This window comes from Colobus angolensis, unplaced genomic scaffold (assembly GCF_000951035.1).
Source record: "Colobus angolensis palliatus isolate OR3802 unplaced genomic scaffold, Cang.pa_1.0 Scaffold11, whole genome shotgun sequence".
In the NCBI taxonomy this organism is placed as follows: Eukaryota; Metazoa; Chordata; class Mammalia; order Primates; family Cercopithecidae; genus Colobus; species Colobus angolensis.
Window position 1 is genome coordinate 15,231,073 of NW_012112030.1, and position 17,380 is coordinate 15,248,452.

Here is a 17,380-nt window from a genome sequence, read left to right on the forward strand (position 1 = left end):
ATGACAAATTAACATTCTTATAGTTCCATCTGGAAATGAGCATTTGAAATAGATAATCCGGCTGGGCACAGTGGCTCACGCCTGTAATTTTAGCACTTTGGGAGGCCGAGGCGGGCAGATCACCTGAGGTGAGGAGTTCCAGACCAGCCTGGCTAACATGGCGAAACCTCGTCTATACTAAAACACACACACAAACACACAAAAATTAGCCAGGCATGGTGGTGCATGCCTGTAATACCAGCTACTCCGGAGGCTGAGGCAGGAGAATCACTTGAACCCAGGAAGCAGAGATTGCAGTGAGCCGAGATCATGCTACTGCACTCCAGCCTGGGTGACAGAACCTCTGAGACTCCATCTCAAAAAAAAAAAAGGAAAGAGAGAAGGAAAAGAAAAGAAATAGATAATCCTTTAAGGCTTGTGACAAAATTTTTGTCATTTTGGTTTAACTTTGAATGGTTATTATGCCCTAACCTTTTTTGATGGCTAATTAGGGTTTAATTACAGAAACAAGATTTCAAGTAAAACTGTCTATGGCAGTGAGTAAATAGTATATTTTGAAGTAGAGTTGTGTACTTTTTCATAAGATGTTTGGGAATTTTTATTCCTGAAATAATTTATTCCACATCTACATCAGTGAAAGCTATCCACCGATCCTGAGGCCATCTTAAACAAAGAGAAAACTTATCTCTTGTCCTTATTTTGAATTTTCCACTCTTCCATTAATTTGTTTTAAGCTCAGCGTTGGAAAAAAGGGATATTGCATTTTAAATTGTCCTTCATATGCTTTTAAAATAAGACAAATTGACTGGGCATGGTGGCTCACACCTGTAATCCCAACACTTTGGGAGGCTGAGGCAGGCAGATCACCTGAGGTCAGGAGATCGAGATCAACCTGGCCAACATGGTGAAACCCCATCTCTACTAAAAATAGAAAAATTAGTGGTGGGTGCCTGTAATCCCAGCTACTCAGGAGTCTGAGGCAGGAGAACACTTGAACCCGGGAGGTGGAGGTTGCAGTGAGCCTAGGTCGTGCCACTGCACTCCAGCCTCGGCGACAGAGTGAGACTCTGTCTCAAAAAAATAATAAAATCTCAAGTTGTATAAAACCGATAAATTTGTGTTACTGCAGTAGTATTCTTATGCACACAGTGATTTCATGTTATATATGCAAAGTAGTTAGGCAACTGTTTTCTTTGTTACAGGCATTTCAAGCTCCACTTTTATACAGTAAAAAGTAGGCTACAGTCTGTGCCATGTTGATGTACAATTTCTGAAATTATTTTATAATACTTTGATAATAAAACCCTTAAGCTTAAAAAAAAGAAAATTGTGTAATGCCTGAATCATACATTCTCATTCCTATTATTATGAAATAATCTGCCTTTTATAATAGCTTTATAATTTAGCAATTAACTGAAATGTAAATCTATGTTACCTATTACTTCAAAGAAGGAATTAAAGCAAGAAGCAAAGCATTTAACTCATTTCAAGTGAATTCTTAAACATCCTACGTGTACTATTCGGTCTTTCCTCTGATTCCTTATATCACAGTATGTAGACTGTTAACACCACTCTTAAAATGGTTTCTAGGATTCTCATATTCAAACCAGACGTGAATTATGTATATTTTTTTTTTTTTTAAGAACTTGAAAGCTGGGTGCAGTGGCTCATGCTTGTAATCCCAGCACTTTGGGAGGCCAAGGCAGGTGAATCATCTGAGGTCAGGAGTTCGAGACCAGCCTGACCAACATGGTAAAACCCCATCTCTGTTAAAAATACAAAAATTAGCTGAATGTGGTGGTGGGCACCTGTAATTCCAGCTACTCAGGGTGAGGCAGGAGAATTGCTTGAACCCAGGAGGTGGAGGTTGCAGTGAGCCAAAATGGCCCCATCTGCACTCCAGCCTGGGTGACAGGGCGAGGCTCCCTCTCAAAAACAAAACAAAACAAAAAAAAGAACTTAAGCAGGCTGGGCATGGCAGCTCTCGCCTGTAATCCCAGCACTTTGGGAAGCCAAGGCAGGTGGATCGCTTTGAGCTCAGGAGTTCAAGACCAACCTGGGAAACATGGCGAAACCCCATCCCTATAAAAATTAGCTGGGCGTGGTTTTTTGTTGTTGTTGTTGCTGTTGTTGTTGTTATTTCCCAGTGCCTGTAAAAGTTATGCTTACTCTATACTGTAGTCTGTTAAATGTGCAATAGCATTATGTCTAAGAAAAAAAATCTTGTATTGCTAAAAAACACTAATGATCATCTGAGCGTTCAGCAAGTCCTAATCTTTTTGCTAGTGGAAGGTCTTGCCTCGATGTTGATGCCTGCTAACTGATCAGGGTGGTGGTTGCTGAACGTTGGGATAGCTGTGGCAGTTTCTTAAAATAAGACAATGAAGTTTGCTACATCACTTGACTCTTCTTTTCATGAAAACATTTATCTGTGGCATGCAATGGTGTTTGAGAATATATTGCAAGTGGTAGAACTTCTTTCAGAATTGGAGTGGGGTCGGGCATGGTGGCTCATGCCTGTCACTTTGGAAGGACAAAGTGGGAGGATTGCTTGAGGCCAGGAGTTTGAGACCAGCCTTGTCAACATAGCAAGACCCTGTCTCTGAAAAAAAAATAAAAATTTAATCAGCCAGGATTAAAAATATACATGCCTGTAGTCCCAGCTACTTGGGAGGCTGAAGCGGCAGGATCGCTTGAGCCCAGGAGGTTAAGGCTGCGGTGAGCTGTGATTATTCCATTGCACTCCAGTCTGGGCAGCAGAGCAAAACTCTGTCTCACAAAATTAAAAAATAATAATAGGCCGGGCGCGGTGGCTCAAGCCTGTAATCCCAGCACTTTGGGAGGCCGAGATGGGCGGATCACGAGGTCAGGAGATCAAGACCGTCCAGGCTAACATGGTGAAACCCCGTCTCTACTAAAAAAAAATACAAAAAACTAGCCGGGCGAGGTGGCGGGCGCCTGTAGTCCCAGCTGCTCAGGAGGCTGAGGCAGGAGAATGGCGTGAACCCGGGAGGCAGAGCTTGCAGTGAGCCCAGATCACACCACTGCACTCCAGCCTGGGCGACAGAGCGAGACTCCGTCTCAAAAAAATAATAATAATAATAATAATAAAAAAATTGAACAGAATCCTCTCAAACCCTGCTGCTGCTTTTTTGTTGTCATTTCAACAATGTTACAGTATCTTCACCAGGGGTAGATTTTATCTCAAGAAACTTTCTTTGCTCATCCATAAGATGCAGTTTCTCATCCACTGAAGTTTTAGTATGAGGTTGAATCAATTCACTCACGTCTTCAGGCTTCACTTCTGATTCTTTTATTTCCGCCACATTTGCAGTTCCTTCCTCCACTGAAGTTCTAAACCCCTCAGACTCATCCATGAGAGTTGGAGCCAATGTTTTCAAACTTCTGTTAATGTTGCTATTTTGACCTCCTCTCTTGAATCACGAATATCTAGTATCTAGAATGGTGAATTCTTTCCAGAAGTTTCTTCTTTAATTCACTCATATCTATCAGAAGAATCACTATCTATAGCAGCTAGAGCCTTATGAAATGCATTTCCTAAATAATAAGAATTGAAAGTTGAAATGACTCCTCGATTCATGGGCTGCAGAATGGATGTTGTATTAATGGTCATGAAAACCACATTAATCTCCTTATATGTTTCCATCAGAGCTCTTGGGTAACTAGGTTCATTGTCAATGGGCAGTCATATTTTGAAAGAAATCTTTCTGAGCAGTACTTCTCAACAGTGGGTTTAAAATATTCAGTAAACCATGCTATAAACAGATGTGCTATCATCCAGGCTTTGTTGTTCCATTTTTGGAGCATAAGCAGAGTAGATTTAACATCAGGATTTTCACAGTAGTAAATGAGCATTGGCTTCAGCTTGAATTACCAGCTGCATTAGCCCCAAACAAGAGTGTCATCCTATTTGAAGCTTTGGAGCCAGGCATTGACTTTCCCTCTCTAGCTATGAAAGTGCTAGGTGGCATCTTATTCCCATACAAAGCTGTTTTGTCTACATTGAAAATCTGTCACTGAATGCCAACACCTTCTTCAGTTATCTTAGCTAGATCTTCTGAATAACTTGCTGCAGCTTTTCCATCAGCACCTGCTGCTTCACCTTGCACTTATATGTTACGGAGATGACTTCTTTCCATAAACCTCATGAACCAAACTCTTCCAGCTTCCAACTTTCCTTCTGCAGCTTCCTCACCTCTCTCAACCTGCATAGGATTGAAGAGAGTTAGGGCCTTGCTCTGGATTAGGCTTTGGCTTAAGGGAATGTTGTGGCTGTTTGATCTTCTCTTCAGACCACTAAAACTCTCTTCCTATTAGCAACAAGGCTGTTTTGCTTTCTTATCATTTGTATGTTGACTGGAGTAGCACTTACAATTTCCTTCAACAACTTATTTCTTTGCCTTCTCAACTTGGGTAAATGCTTATCACAAGGGGCCTAGTTTTCGGCCTGTCTCAGCTTTTCGACATGCCTTCCTCACTAACCTTAATCATTTCTAGCTTTTGATTTAAAGTGATAAGCATGCAACTCTTCCTTTCACTTGAACTGTTAGAAGCCATTGTAGGGTTATTAATTGGCCTAATTTCAATAATGTTGTGTCCGGGGGAATAGGCAGGCCCAAGGAAAGGAAGAGAGATGGGACAACGACCGCTCAGTGAAACAGAGCACACAACCTTTATCGATTTCACCATCTCTTATGAATGAGGTTCCTGGCTCCCCCAAAACTATTATAAAGGATGAATCAGGAGGATTGCTTGAGCCCAGAAGTTCAAGACCAGCCTGGGCAACATAGTGAGGCCCCTGTCTCTACAAAAAAATAAATGAGCTGGGCATGGTGGCATGTGTCTGTAGTCCTAGCTGTGCGAGAGGCTGAGGTGGGAGGATCACCTAAGCCTAGGAGTTTGGGCTGCAGAGAGCCGTGATAGGGCCACCGCATTCCAACCTGGGCAACAGATCACCATAACAGTAAGAATTTTTTGTTTAACTGATGGTTGTTCCAACTACCTTTACATTTAATTAATAAGTTTGACAAATAAAATTAATTTATTAATCAGGTTGGTGGTAAAGTAACATGAGGGAACTACCTGGGTAAATGGAAACATTCCGTATATTTTTACTGTTAACATATGTGAATACTTTTGCCAAAAGTCATTGATGTACAACTAAAATTTGTCAATTTATTCTTCAGTGAAGGTTTTTTTTTTTTTCTTCAGTATCCTCACTTCCAAAAAGCAGTTGTAGGCACAGAGATTTAAAAATAAATGGTCTAGTCTGAATGAAACTTTTAATTGAGATATTGTTAAAAGACAAGCATGTGTTTAATTATCACTTAATTGACTAAAAGTAGATTAAACCAGTCATAGGAGGTTTTTAATTTGATAACTAAACAAATTTTATTGAGTGAAACATTGGCAGTTAGACTGAAAATATAATTGTCTAGAAAAATAATTTTAAGGTTTAGTTTTTTCTTACATTATATTAATAAATTTATTAATTTTGAGGTTAATGAACTTTTGTTGTAGACTTAGCTGAATCAGTAAGTAGCATTTGTCAGCCACAATAGAAATCCTTATTTTCTATATATGAAAGATGAAAATTACATAAAGTAAACGTTACAAATTACTATTATAAGCAGACCTGTTTGCTTAAAAATGATAAAGCTTTCTTGGCCTTTTACTGTATACATCATAATTGTCTTTTGAGTGCTTTAACTCAAGTACAGAGCCTGCTAAAACAAATATTTTTCTAGAGGCAGTAATTAAGTACAACATAGCTGGAAATGTTAAGCTTGGTTTCAGACTACCTTTTTAGGAGCTGAGGAGACATACAAAGTCTTTGCCGAATAAGTCTTAGTTTGCATATCCTTGAGTAATTCTCCATGTGGTATTATACTGTGAGAAAATCCAAAATAGAGTGTCTATAAATGTCAAGATTACCTTTAACAAAATATGTGATGAAGTGACACATTCAATATATTATAGTATTTTAATATTTTTAGAGAACTAATTTTTTGTAACCTTACACAGAACTGAGTATCATTTTCACCTTTATTACTGAATTCATAATCAATTAAATTATACCATTTTTCTCCTGAATGTGTAGGTTCTTGCCCTTTAGTTTATCCTTTGAATTATGATTTATCATCTATTTTAGTGTGTATAGCAGTGTTAATTGACTATATCGTGATTGTATGTATGAAGTAAAACTAGTTGTGACAGTGTTGCAATTAGTAGTTTTTTTCTTGAAAGTATTTCACAGCATTTAATACTTGTGTGAAATGGTTTATATGACTTAAATCTGTACAACCATGGGGTAAAATGTAAACAACTGCACTATTAGGAAGATATTAAAGTAGAGGCTATATTTACAGTGTCGTCTTTCAAATCTAGCTATGCTGTAAACTGATGTTTGCTGTATGCTCCTCCTGATTTGAAATAGATGAAAGAAAATGAACCTATTATCACCATGGTTCACACAATGATTGAGAACTCGGCGCTAAGACCCCAACTGTACCAGCAAGTAAGGTCTTGGACAGTGAATGATACTGCTTTATCATCTGCAAAATCCCTCAGTGACAGTTTTGATTTATTCTCAGATTTACTCATGACATCAGTGTTTTCTTATGTTATTTTTTGTTTATGTTTATTTGGAAAACCACAATTCATCCATGCTTTTCAAGATGCTGCAGTATTCTTAGCATGGCTTCGCTGAACATTTTGCTGTTGAATATTAAATGTGCCATTTTCCTAAAGTTTTTGTGCAGAGTATTTGATTGATATGTACTTGGAGGTCTGCAGTACATTTGCAAAATTACTAGATTTTCATATGGTTTTATTAACTTTAAAAGCATTATACCTATTTTTTAGGGAAAAGGCTTTGTAAAAATATTTACTTTCAGGGATAGCCCTTCACAACTTCCCCCAACCTAGTGTTTTAAGAATACATTACATTTGTATGGGCGTTATTTAAATCTAGTTTCTGTACTATAGTATGGTAAAACTTAAAGATAGCTGCTTCTTAACATACTGGGGGTATTTTCTCCCTGTGTTCTTGCCATTCGCAAGCAGTCGTCAAGACTATCATAAGTTACCCCATTCTTTTTCCAAACTCAAAATGTGTGTCATGGAGTTGGCTGGCTTTAACTTAGGAACCTTAGTAATCTGCAGATCTGCAAAAGAAGTCATATATGTTTCTATCAAATTTTTGTGTATTTCATGGTCTAAATGTTTCTAGCTATGTGTTTCTCAACATCAGCTTCTTCCACTTCAACACCCTCAAATTACTCTGGCGTATGACCTTTACAATCTTTAAAACTCATGCAGAAGAAGAAAATTAACTAACATGAAAAATGAATATATATTTTGATTAAAATATATAAGGCACCTAGTAAAAAGAAGGACTTGGAGCTCACACTGGCTTTTAAGGCCTCTATTTGGTTCAGTTGCCATGAGATCTGCATCACAGGGCCATGTGACTGAGGAATGGGTACAGTTGATCAGAGGGTGACTTATATTTCAGCACAGTTTTCAAAGTATTAAAGTATGTTATTAGATGACTGAAAATGGTCTCAAATTTGCAATAAAGAGATTAACAAACTATTAAATATTTAAAGTTAAACAGCTTTACTTATCAAAAGAAAATGGAATCTTTCAATTCTTGAAGTCACCAGATTATAGACCTTGGTACTCTATTCCAAAGTACCGCACTGAGAGTCTTAACACTTATTCCAAAACTGATACCTTCTGCAGTGTCTGAAGCTGTCAGTAAAATATGTCATCTATGTAATACTAAATTGACATGAGATTAAAGAGATTTTGTTACAATAGGTTATGTTTTTATCACGTTTTGCATGTTTTAGCCTGGATTTCCTGTTTAGTTTGGTTGGTTTTTCTTTTTTATAATGCTCAACATTCAGGGTTCTTGATGGGGAAGTCTGATAGTTTAAATTATTCAGTTGCATTAAAAGTTCTAATTGGGGTTTTCCCACATGTGGAGATCTGAAATGGGACGGGCTGAGAGGGGGAGAAAAAAGTGAAGATGTATGAGACTGGCTCAGTATAGCATCACTGACCTTGAATACTGAAAGAGCAATAGATTTGTATGAATATTTCTTCATATTAATACATGAAAGAGAACTAAAATTGTACAGAACAAAGATCTGAATGTCTAATGTCAGCAGCCTTGCCTGGGCATGGCTGAGCCACCAGTTACCAGGAAATCAGTGTTAACTCTCAGTGCTGTTAAGGCTAGGGAGTCTTCAAACTGTCTTACTTTTATTCAGCCACTACTAAAGGACTTAATTATTGCAGGACATCCTTAATAGATTAAAGTGACAGCCTGACACATTTTTTTAAACTGTGTTTATAAATTTGCACAAATTGAATATATATTTTTTGTTTTTCCAGGTTTCCCTTATCATGTTATTATCCAGGGAAAATGTACTGGTACAGTTTGCTTTTCTGAAGTTGACAGTATTGTATTAATAAGTTCTTGATATTTAGCTAGAAATATGATGATGGCAAAGTGTTTTATAACCCATTTTATTCTGAATCATAGCCACTCAGTTTATGGACATGTTTGCATTTTTCTTCCTTGGAGAACACCCAAGAAATTATCTAGGCAGTAATTTTCTTAAAATTGGTCAAATGAAAAAGACTTAAAACTGAATCCAGGCCTGGCAAGGTGGCTTATATCTTTAATCCCAGCAATTTGTGAGGCCCAAGCTGAAGGATCACTTGAGCCCAGGAGTTTGAGACTAGCCTGGGCAACAAAGCAAGACCCTGTCTCTACAAAATATAAAAAAATTAGCCAGCCGTGGTGGCACACACCAATAGTCCTAGCTACTCAGGAGGCTGAGACAGGAGTCCAAAGCTGCAATGAACTGTGATTACGATTACACCACTATGCTCCAGCCTGGGTGACAGAATGAGATACTATCTCTTTTTTGTTTGTTTGTTTTTAAAGCATTCTGTGTTCCACCGGGCGCAGTGACTCACACCTGTAATCCCAGCACTTTGGGAGGCTGAGGCAGGCGGATCACGAGGTCAGGAGATCGAGACCATCCTGGCTAACACGGTGAAACCCCGTCTCTACTAAAAATACAAAAAATTAGCCAGGCGTGGTGGCATTTTTTGCCCTCTATGGATATAATGTCTAATTTTATCAAATTTTAAAATATTTCCCCAAAACTCCTTTTTGGAGTGTATGTATTATGTTCATATACTCTAAAATATATATAGTTCACATACCTAAGGGATATTGAAGTTGGATTTTAATTAACATAAGTAACTTTGTTTTACTGCCAAGACAGCTTTATAAAAAAAGAAACTATCAGATACTTTAAAAGGTTCCAACATCCTAAATAAAATATAACACATGTCCTTATATGGTTAATAAAATCTATATAATACACTCCTCAACTGAAGTTGGAGCACTGCACAAATTTATGTAATTACTACATAGCCCATTTTTTCATTTGCTTTTTTAGTGTTACTAAAGTACTTCAAATGAAGTATTCAAACCAAACTTTTTTTTTTTTAATGGCTAAAGGTGTATTTGAAAAAAACCGATGAACAGTGTTGCCATGAACTTAACTATGCAAAACTTGAGTTAAGCAGAATGCTCATGAAATTTACATTTTCCTTTTTTTTTTTTTTTTTTTTTTTTTAGTCTTGCTCTGTTGCCCCGGCTGGAGTGCAGTGGCTGGATCTCCCGAGTAGCTGGGACTAACTACAGGCTCCACCACCCCCACCTGCCTTTTTTTTTTTTTTTTTTTTTTTTTTTTGGTAAGACCGGAAATTGGGATGAGGGGTCAGGATTTTCATATTGAGAGCAAAATAGCAACCTTTTCAATTATATGAAGGTGTTTTTGCTTGTTTAAGGAATAATTTTGTTTTCTTATACTTTTATTCTGTCGTAAAAGCAATGTGTGGGGAAAGGTTTAAGGATTTGGTTAACTGATGTCTAATGAATATCTTTATTGAATAACTTAAAAGATTTAAAGAAAAATTTCGGTGGTACTGAAAGCAGAAATACCACAAAAATCGGATTGATACGTGTAATATATTTATATGGCTATAAAGGAGATATCTCTCTAAAGTTGTAACTACAGTAAACATTTTTCTCTATTATGATATGCTTAGCTGATGTAAAAATAAATCTGCAATAAGATTCCCCAAATAAAAATAGTGTATCAATATCTTAAAGATTTACTATAAATTACTAAGTTTTCACCTTAATATACTAGTCTTTTTTTCTGTTGACTCTGAGATATAGGGTACATTTGATATTTTAATCCAGATGAAACACTGTCCGCTAGTTATATTCAGATTCTGTAGTCTAGTAAAGCTGTTTTGAATTTAACTTTAAATATTAAGCAAACTATGGCCGGGCGCGGTGGCTCACGCCTATAATCCCAGCACTTTGGGAGGCCAAGATGGGAGGATCACTTGAGGTCAGGAGTTTGAGACCAGCCTGGCCAACATGGTGAAACCCCGTCTTCACTAAAAATACAAAAATTAGCCGGGCATGGTGGTGCACGTATAATCCCAGCTGCTCTGGAGCGTGAGGCAGAAGAATCACTTGAACCCAGGAGGCGGAGGTTGCAGTGAGCCAAGATTGCACCACTGCACTCCAGGCTGGACAATAGCGAGACTCCATCTCAAAAAATAAATAAATAAATACTAAGGAAACTATATTTGAACATCTTAGTAGCTTATGACCTTTCATCTTTAATTTGTTATAAATGTGAAAAATGTAATTTTGGCATTGTCTTACATTTTTTATCATAGATCTACCTATTTAAAACTTACTTTTTATTACTTTTTTTCCAGATAGGAATATAAATTATTTTCTTGGATCTAGGTGCTTTAATTTATAATGACAATGACACTTCTCAGGACACACCTGAGGATACTTATTTTGAATAGTGTAAGAGTATTCTAACTTTTGTCATTAAATTCATTTTTCATGTAATATTCATTTCTATGAAAGTTTTGTGGTTTAACAATCACTGTGCATACCCTTAAATAGTCACAGATTCATTTGCATGAGGTATGTGAAAGGAATGTCTTGAAATGAAATGTAAATCCAGGATTTATTTTATGTTTGGAATGCTTATATTTTTAACCTTCTCCTGATTCCCACATTTCTAGATCAATTCAAAGTTATCTCCTGTTTAAATAATGTTTCCTTTTAAAGCTGTAACTGTCAGGCAGTTTCTTTCATAGAGAAAATATATAGAATTGTCATTTATACATTCTTTTGTATTATGCATATATGAAATGTAATTTTCTAAACTGGAATATAGTTGGGACACATTACTTCTAACCTCACCTTGAAAAAATTGTGCAATTTAGTAAGCATACAATGAGCCCCATTTAAATTTTTTCTACTGTGTTTTTGTTACTTTCTCACGGTCAATATAAAAATCAAAAGACAAGAAAAATAGTGAAGTATTGCCTGCAGAGGCTATGATGTTATCTGTGATATAACTGACTGGAATGGCTATTGAAATCTTGCTAAGCACAATCAGAAGTAACCACAAAGTATCTTTTAACCAAAATATACTGGGAAGAAGCTGAAGAAAGGATATTTAAGTACACTAAATAATTCCTTACAATAGAGTAACACAAATGGTGTCAACGAACACACATAAACTTTTTAATGAAATTTGACTACCCATAGTTTATAACATAGGCTTTCAGTTTTATGAGGTTTCAAATGATTTTCCTCTTTTCAATTAAACCCATCCTTTTCCTTCATTATCTTTTAGTTCTTAAGACAGAAGAACAAGATAAGTCTATATTGTGTATGTGTGTTTATATATATTATGTATATGTATACAATATGTTATAGGTTTTGTTAAATAAGATGTGTTGACATTTGAGTGTACACATATACAGTGTGTGATTATGTGTATACTGTGAAGGATGGTTTTGACTGTTGAACTTTGCTTGATTTAAGTATTTGATTTGATACAGTTGCAATGATTGTATTTGTCAATTTTTTAATTAAAATAATGTGTGTCTTTAAAAGAAAGAATGTAAGATACTGTATTAGTTTTGTTTGACTAGCATATTATTATGTTTAACAAGCTTGTTACATACATCATTATGTATCTTGCATATTATATCACTGTTAAGTATTTTTCTACTTTGTTAATCAATGTTTGAATTAAACTTCTAAAAGTATAAGAATCATTAAAATCCATCTTTGTTATATTATATATATTTAATATAAATCCAAAGTATTAATTATAGGCTAAATATGTTTTTAAATTAAGATTTTTAAGTTGCTATATGATTTTTTCCTTGTAGCTGTCACAAGATGAAGGTAGAGGCACATTATACAAATACAGACCTGAAGAAGTAGATATTGATGTAAGTATTAGTATGATATATATTGTCAGTACTCTGTTATATTCTCTGCCAAAAACACTGGAAATAAGCATAACCAAAAAACTTCTTTCTCCCAAGTCCTCCAAAATGACATCAGATAAATTCATATTTTGTGTGTGTGCTCTAAATTATTGTGCCCTGCCCGCTATGTCCCTCTACTCCCTATAGTTAGTAGTCCAACATATGAAGCATCACTAAAATGGAAGTAAAAACTATTTCTGATTTTTAGAAGTTACAGATTGGCTGGGCACGGTGGCTCATATCTGTAGTCCCAGCACTTTGGGAAGCCAAGGTGGGCGGATCACTTGAGGCCAGGAGTTTGAGACCAGCCTGGGCAACGTAGCAAGACCCTGTCTCTACTAAAAATACAAAAATTAGCTGGGCATGGTGGTACACGTCTGTAATCCCAGCTACTCGGGAGGCTGAGGCATGAGAATCTCTTGAACCCAGAAGGGAGATGTGCAGTGAGCTGAGATCATGCCACTGCACTCCAGCCTGGGTTATGGAGTGAGACCCTGCCTCAAAAGAAAAAAACAAAAAAGTTATGGAAGACTGGAGACAAAGAAGAATTGCTATGTTTTTCAGATAAAGTATCAGCCTTTAGAAATTTTATCACTACTCCTTTTTAAATTAAATTTAGTTTCTTTTAAATCATATTTTAGATTGCTGATTTGCCATACATTCTTATGCATACTTCCCTCGTTATTTCCCCTGGTTTTATTTCATTGAGTTGTACCCCCTTTTCTTTTTTTTTTTTTTTTTTTTGAGTCAGGGTCTCTCCCTGTCACCCAGGTTGGAGTACAGTATCACGATCTCAGCTCACTGCAACCTCTGCCTCCTGGGTTCAAGTGATTCTTCTTATGCCTCAGACACCCATATAGCTGGGATTACGGGAGCACGCCACCATGCCCAGCTGACTTTTTGTATTTTTTTTTAGTAGAGACAGGATTTTGCCGTATTAGCCAGGCTGGTCTCGACCTCCTGACCGCAGGTGATCCACCCACCTTGGACTCCCAAAGTGCAGGGATTATGGGAGTGAGCCACCGAGCCCAGCCCCCGACTTTTTCTTTTTAACACCTTTCATTTTGTGTAGCCTGAGTCTTGTTGTCTGACAAAGACAAGGTAGTTATTTTAATAGATAAATGGCAAAGAAGGTAAAGTCTCAAATTTCTTGCTTATGTGTCATTATGCCATAAAGTTGGGGACATATTTCCAATTTGTCTAATGTTTTCATTTTGAAACATTAAAACTGGTTTATTGTACTATTGAAATTTTATTAGAGGACTTTCTTATACTTTCTTAATTAAGAAATTAGGGTAATATTAAGAATTTAAACACTAAAACTGATGAAAGTTATTTTTCTCCTTTAATAATATTTTTATTTGTATTTCAATTAGAAGTGATCTATTGTTTACATTATTTTCTAAGAATCCAAGAGCATGATTTTTTAAATATGTAACAATAGAATCCAGTAAGCATTTTAATTAAGGACTGCATATATCACTTAACCTATTTAGCAGATTGTAGAGGCAAAATGCTTACATGCCTATTTTTTAGGCATTCTATCTTTATAAGCTATATTTTAGCTTTTATTTTATGGATTGAAATAAAGATTTTTGATCATATAATGATTACGTACCTCCAATTACAGAAAAAATTTAAAAATTGCTAACAAGACATCTTCTCTTATAACCTAGGCCAAGTTAAGCCGATTATGTGAACAAGATAAAGTGGTGCATGCTCTGGAAGAGAAACTTCAGCAACTCCACAAGGAGAAAGTAGGACAGTTATGTTTATTGTCTACAACTGATATTACTTAATATGATTATTATCAGGACACTGATAAGTAAAAAGAATTAATACGATGATACAGAACATTAAGTGTAATTCTTTTTATTATAATAGTACACGCTTGAGCAAGCTTTGCTGTCAGCCAGCCAAGAGATAGAAATGCATGCAGATAACCCAGCAGCCATTCAGACAGTGGTGTTGCAAAGGGATGATTTACAAAATGGACTGCTTAGTACGTGTCGAGAACTTTCTCGAGCCACTGCCGTAAGTAGATTTTTTTCTTCCCCTGATAGAAGTAACTTAAATATGTAGTTCTATTTTCTTCTCTCTTCTTTTTTTTTTTTTTTAATACTGGGCTCTCTTTAGGATTCTTCTTTATTATTATAGCAAAAAATAGTAATTTGTTATTAGTGTGCTTCTCTTTAGGAACATAAAAATAAAAGATTATTTAATTAGTGGGCATTCTGTTATTTATTTATAGACAAGTTCTCACTCTGTCACCCAGGCTGGAGTACAGTAGTTTGACTATAACTCACTTGTAGCCTGAATCTCTTGGACTCAAGTGAGAGCCTTGACCTCCCAAGTAGCTGGGACTACAGGCTGGTACTACTACACCTGGCTAGATTTTTTTTTTTTTTTTTGCATAGAGATGGGGCCTTACTGTATTGTCCAGGCTGGTCTTAAACTCCTGGTCTCAAGTGATTCTCCTGGCTTGGCCTCCCAAAGTGCTGCAATTACAGGTGTAAGCCGCCACACCCAGCCAAACATTTTGTCTTTGTGAAATGAGTGTTTTACAGGGGAGATAAGTACTCCTGTTTTTATGTATGATGTAAATGAAAAATTCTGAAATATGTGAAAATTTATTGCGTTTAAGAAAATAAATAGGCTGGACACAGTGGCTCATGCCTGTAATCCTAGCACTTTGGGAGGCCAAGGTGAGTGGATCACCTGAAGTCAGAAGTTCAAGACCAGCCTGATCAACATGGTGAAACCCCATCTCTACTAAATACACAAAATTAGCCAGGTATGGTGGCATGCACCTGTAATCTCAGCTACTCAGGGGGCTGAGGCAGGAAAATCACCTGAGCCTGGGAGGCAGAGGTTGCAGTGAGCCAAGATCACGCCATTACACTCCAGCCTGGGCAACAAGACTGAAACTCTGTCTCAGTCAGTCAATCAATAGAAATATAAATAGCAAGGCTGGGTGTGGTGGCTCACGCCTGTAATCCCAGGACTTTGGGAGGCTGAGGCAGGTGGATCATTTGAGGTCAGGAGTTTGAGACCAGCCTGGCCAACATGGTGAAACCTCATCTCTACCAAAATACAAAAATTAGCTGGGTGTGGTGGCAGCTGCCTGTAATCCCAGCTACTTGGGAGGCTGAGGCAGGAGAATTGTTTGAACCCAGGAGGCAGAGGTTGCAGTGAGCCAAGATCATGCCACTGCACTCCCCTGGGCAACAGAGTGAGACCCTGTTTTAAAAAAAAAAGAAAGAAAGAAAGATACATAACGGAACCTTGTAACTCATAGTCATGTGACTGTGACTGTGAGTCTCTTGGAATGACGAAATCTAAAAGTCTTAACTTGCAGCTTATAAATTGAGTGTTTTATGAGTTTGAACAGCTGGCTTTAGATCCTAGGATGTGGTCTCTCTATAAACATAGTAAGAGCACCAGTCCAAGCAGCTCTTCGAAAGAGAAATCTTAGCAAAAACGGCCATGTTATATAAAACTGCTCCCAAACCCTTGTCTGTACTTACACTTCAGTGGGCTAGGGAGCAGCTATCTTTTAAGAAGGGCCACAGACAGTATAGCTTAATTTAGAGGAGGCTTTCCAGGCTGGCAAGATGCCAGAATCTCAGCTCGGCTTCTATCCTGAACCCTGAATTCCAAACGTGAGCTATTTTTAAAGGAATATACCATGATTTTGAAATCATTGAAAACTTAATTTGAGAAATTCGTAAATACCTTATATTTCTATTTCCATTTTTAAAATATTGTTATTGCTGTTGTCTCATTTGAGTCTCAATTATATTGTCATGTTTATAGGCTTTTTAAAAATTTAATATCCTTTCCATTGTGAGTTTCTTGAAATAAGAAACTGTGTCTCATTCACATTTGATGAATGATTGAGCTGAATGACTTACCCTAGGTTACAAAGCTAACAAATAAGATGCCTAAAACTCAAATTCAGATCTTCTTACCACAGTTCTGAAGAATTAGATCTATATGGATTTCTGTAATATAGTCATAAAGAAAATACAAGCACCTGAAATACTGTCTACAGGGAAGTAGTCACTGAGCTAATCAAGGATAGGTAGGATTTGGATACAACGAGAAGAGAAATGAAGAGTGCTTTTTTCAAATAATACAGAACACCTTAAGCCACAGCAAAGATGAGAATGTAGGAGACACGTTTGGAAAAGGAGGAAGTGGAACTAACTGCCTGAGTGGGATAGAGGATTCCTGTGAGAGGATAGAAAATGTGAGATTAGAAAGGGAAAATGGGGTTAAGCTGTCAATGCCAAGCTAATGAGAAGCTCAGGGTCTCTAGGACAACTTGAGTCAAATCAAAATGGTAGGCTCTACAGACATTTAGTTGGAAACTGTTTAATGATTTGCTGTCTGCTCTTGAAATTCTAATTTTAGGAAATCCCTTATCAACTGGGATTAATAAATTAAATCTCATCAGTAGGCTCAGAATTTGCTCCATCTCAAGGTTAACTTTAGCTCAGATGGGAATATGTTAAAAATGTCTTAACAGAAATGAATGTTGCCAGGAGTGCTGGCTCACACCTGTAATCAGTACTTTGGGAGGCTGAGGCAGGAGGATTGCTTGGGCCCAGGAGTTTGAGACCAAACTGGGCAACTTAGGAAGACCCTGTCTCCACAAGAAACAAAAAGTAGTTGAGCATGGTGTTGTACACCTGTGACCCTAGCTACTTAGGAGACTGAGGTGGGAGGATCTCTTGAGCCCAGGAGGTCAAGGCTGTGTGATGATGCCATTGCACTCCAGCCTGGGTGATAGAGTGATTCACTGTCTCTAAAACAAAATAATAATAGAAGGCCAGGCATGGTGGCTCACACCTTTAATCCCAGCACTTTGGGAGGCCAAGACAGGCAGATCACAAGGTCAGGAGTTCGAGACCAGCCTGGCTGACATGGTGAAACCCCG

At 37.1% G+C, this 17,380-nt stretch overlaps 1 protein-coding gene across 4 annotated transcripts in view; it reads left to right on the forward strand.

Moving 5' to 3' along the window:
- Positions 1–17,380, forward strand: part of PLEKHA5 (pleckstrin homology domain containing, family A member 5) — a 246,724-nt gene that overhangs the window by 184,121 nt on the left and 45,223 nt on the right. For 2 of the 4 annotated variants that reach the window (XM_011954831.1, XM_011954838.1), the window contains 3 exons: positions 12,337–12,399; positions 14,115–14,195; positions 14,323–14,472. In XM_011954831.1, the coding sequence (XP_011810221.1) occupies positions 12,337–12,399; positions 14,115–14,195; positions 14,323–14,472 (294 nt within the window). Of the gene's footprint in view, positions 1–6,457; positions 6,539–11,792; positions 11,829–12,336; positions 12,400–14,114; positions 14,196–14,322; positions 14,473–17,380 lie in introns of all 4 variants that reach the window. The other 2 variants (XM_011954821.1, XM_011954845.1) reach the window with 2 other exon arrangements.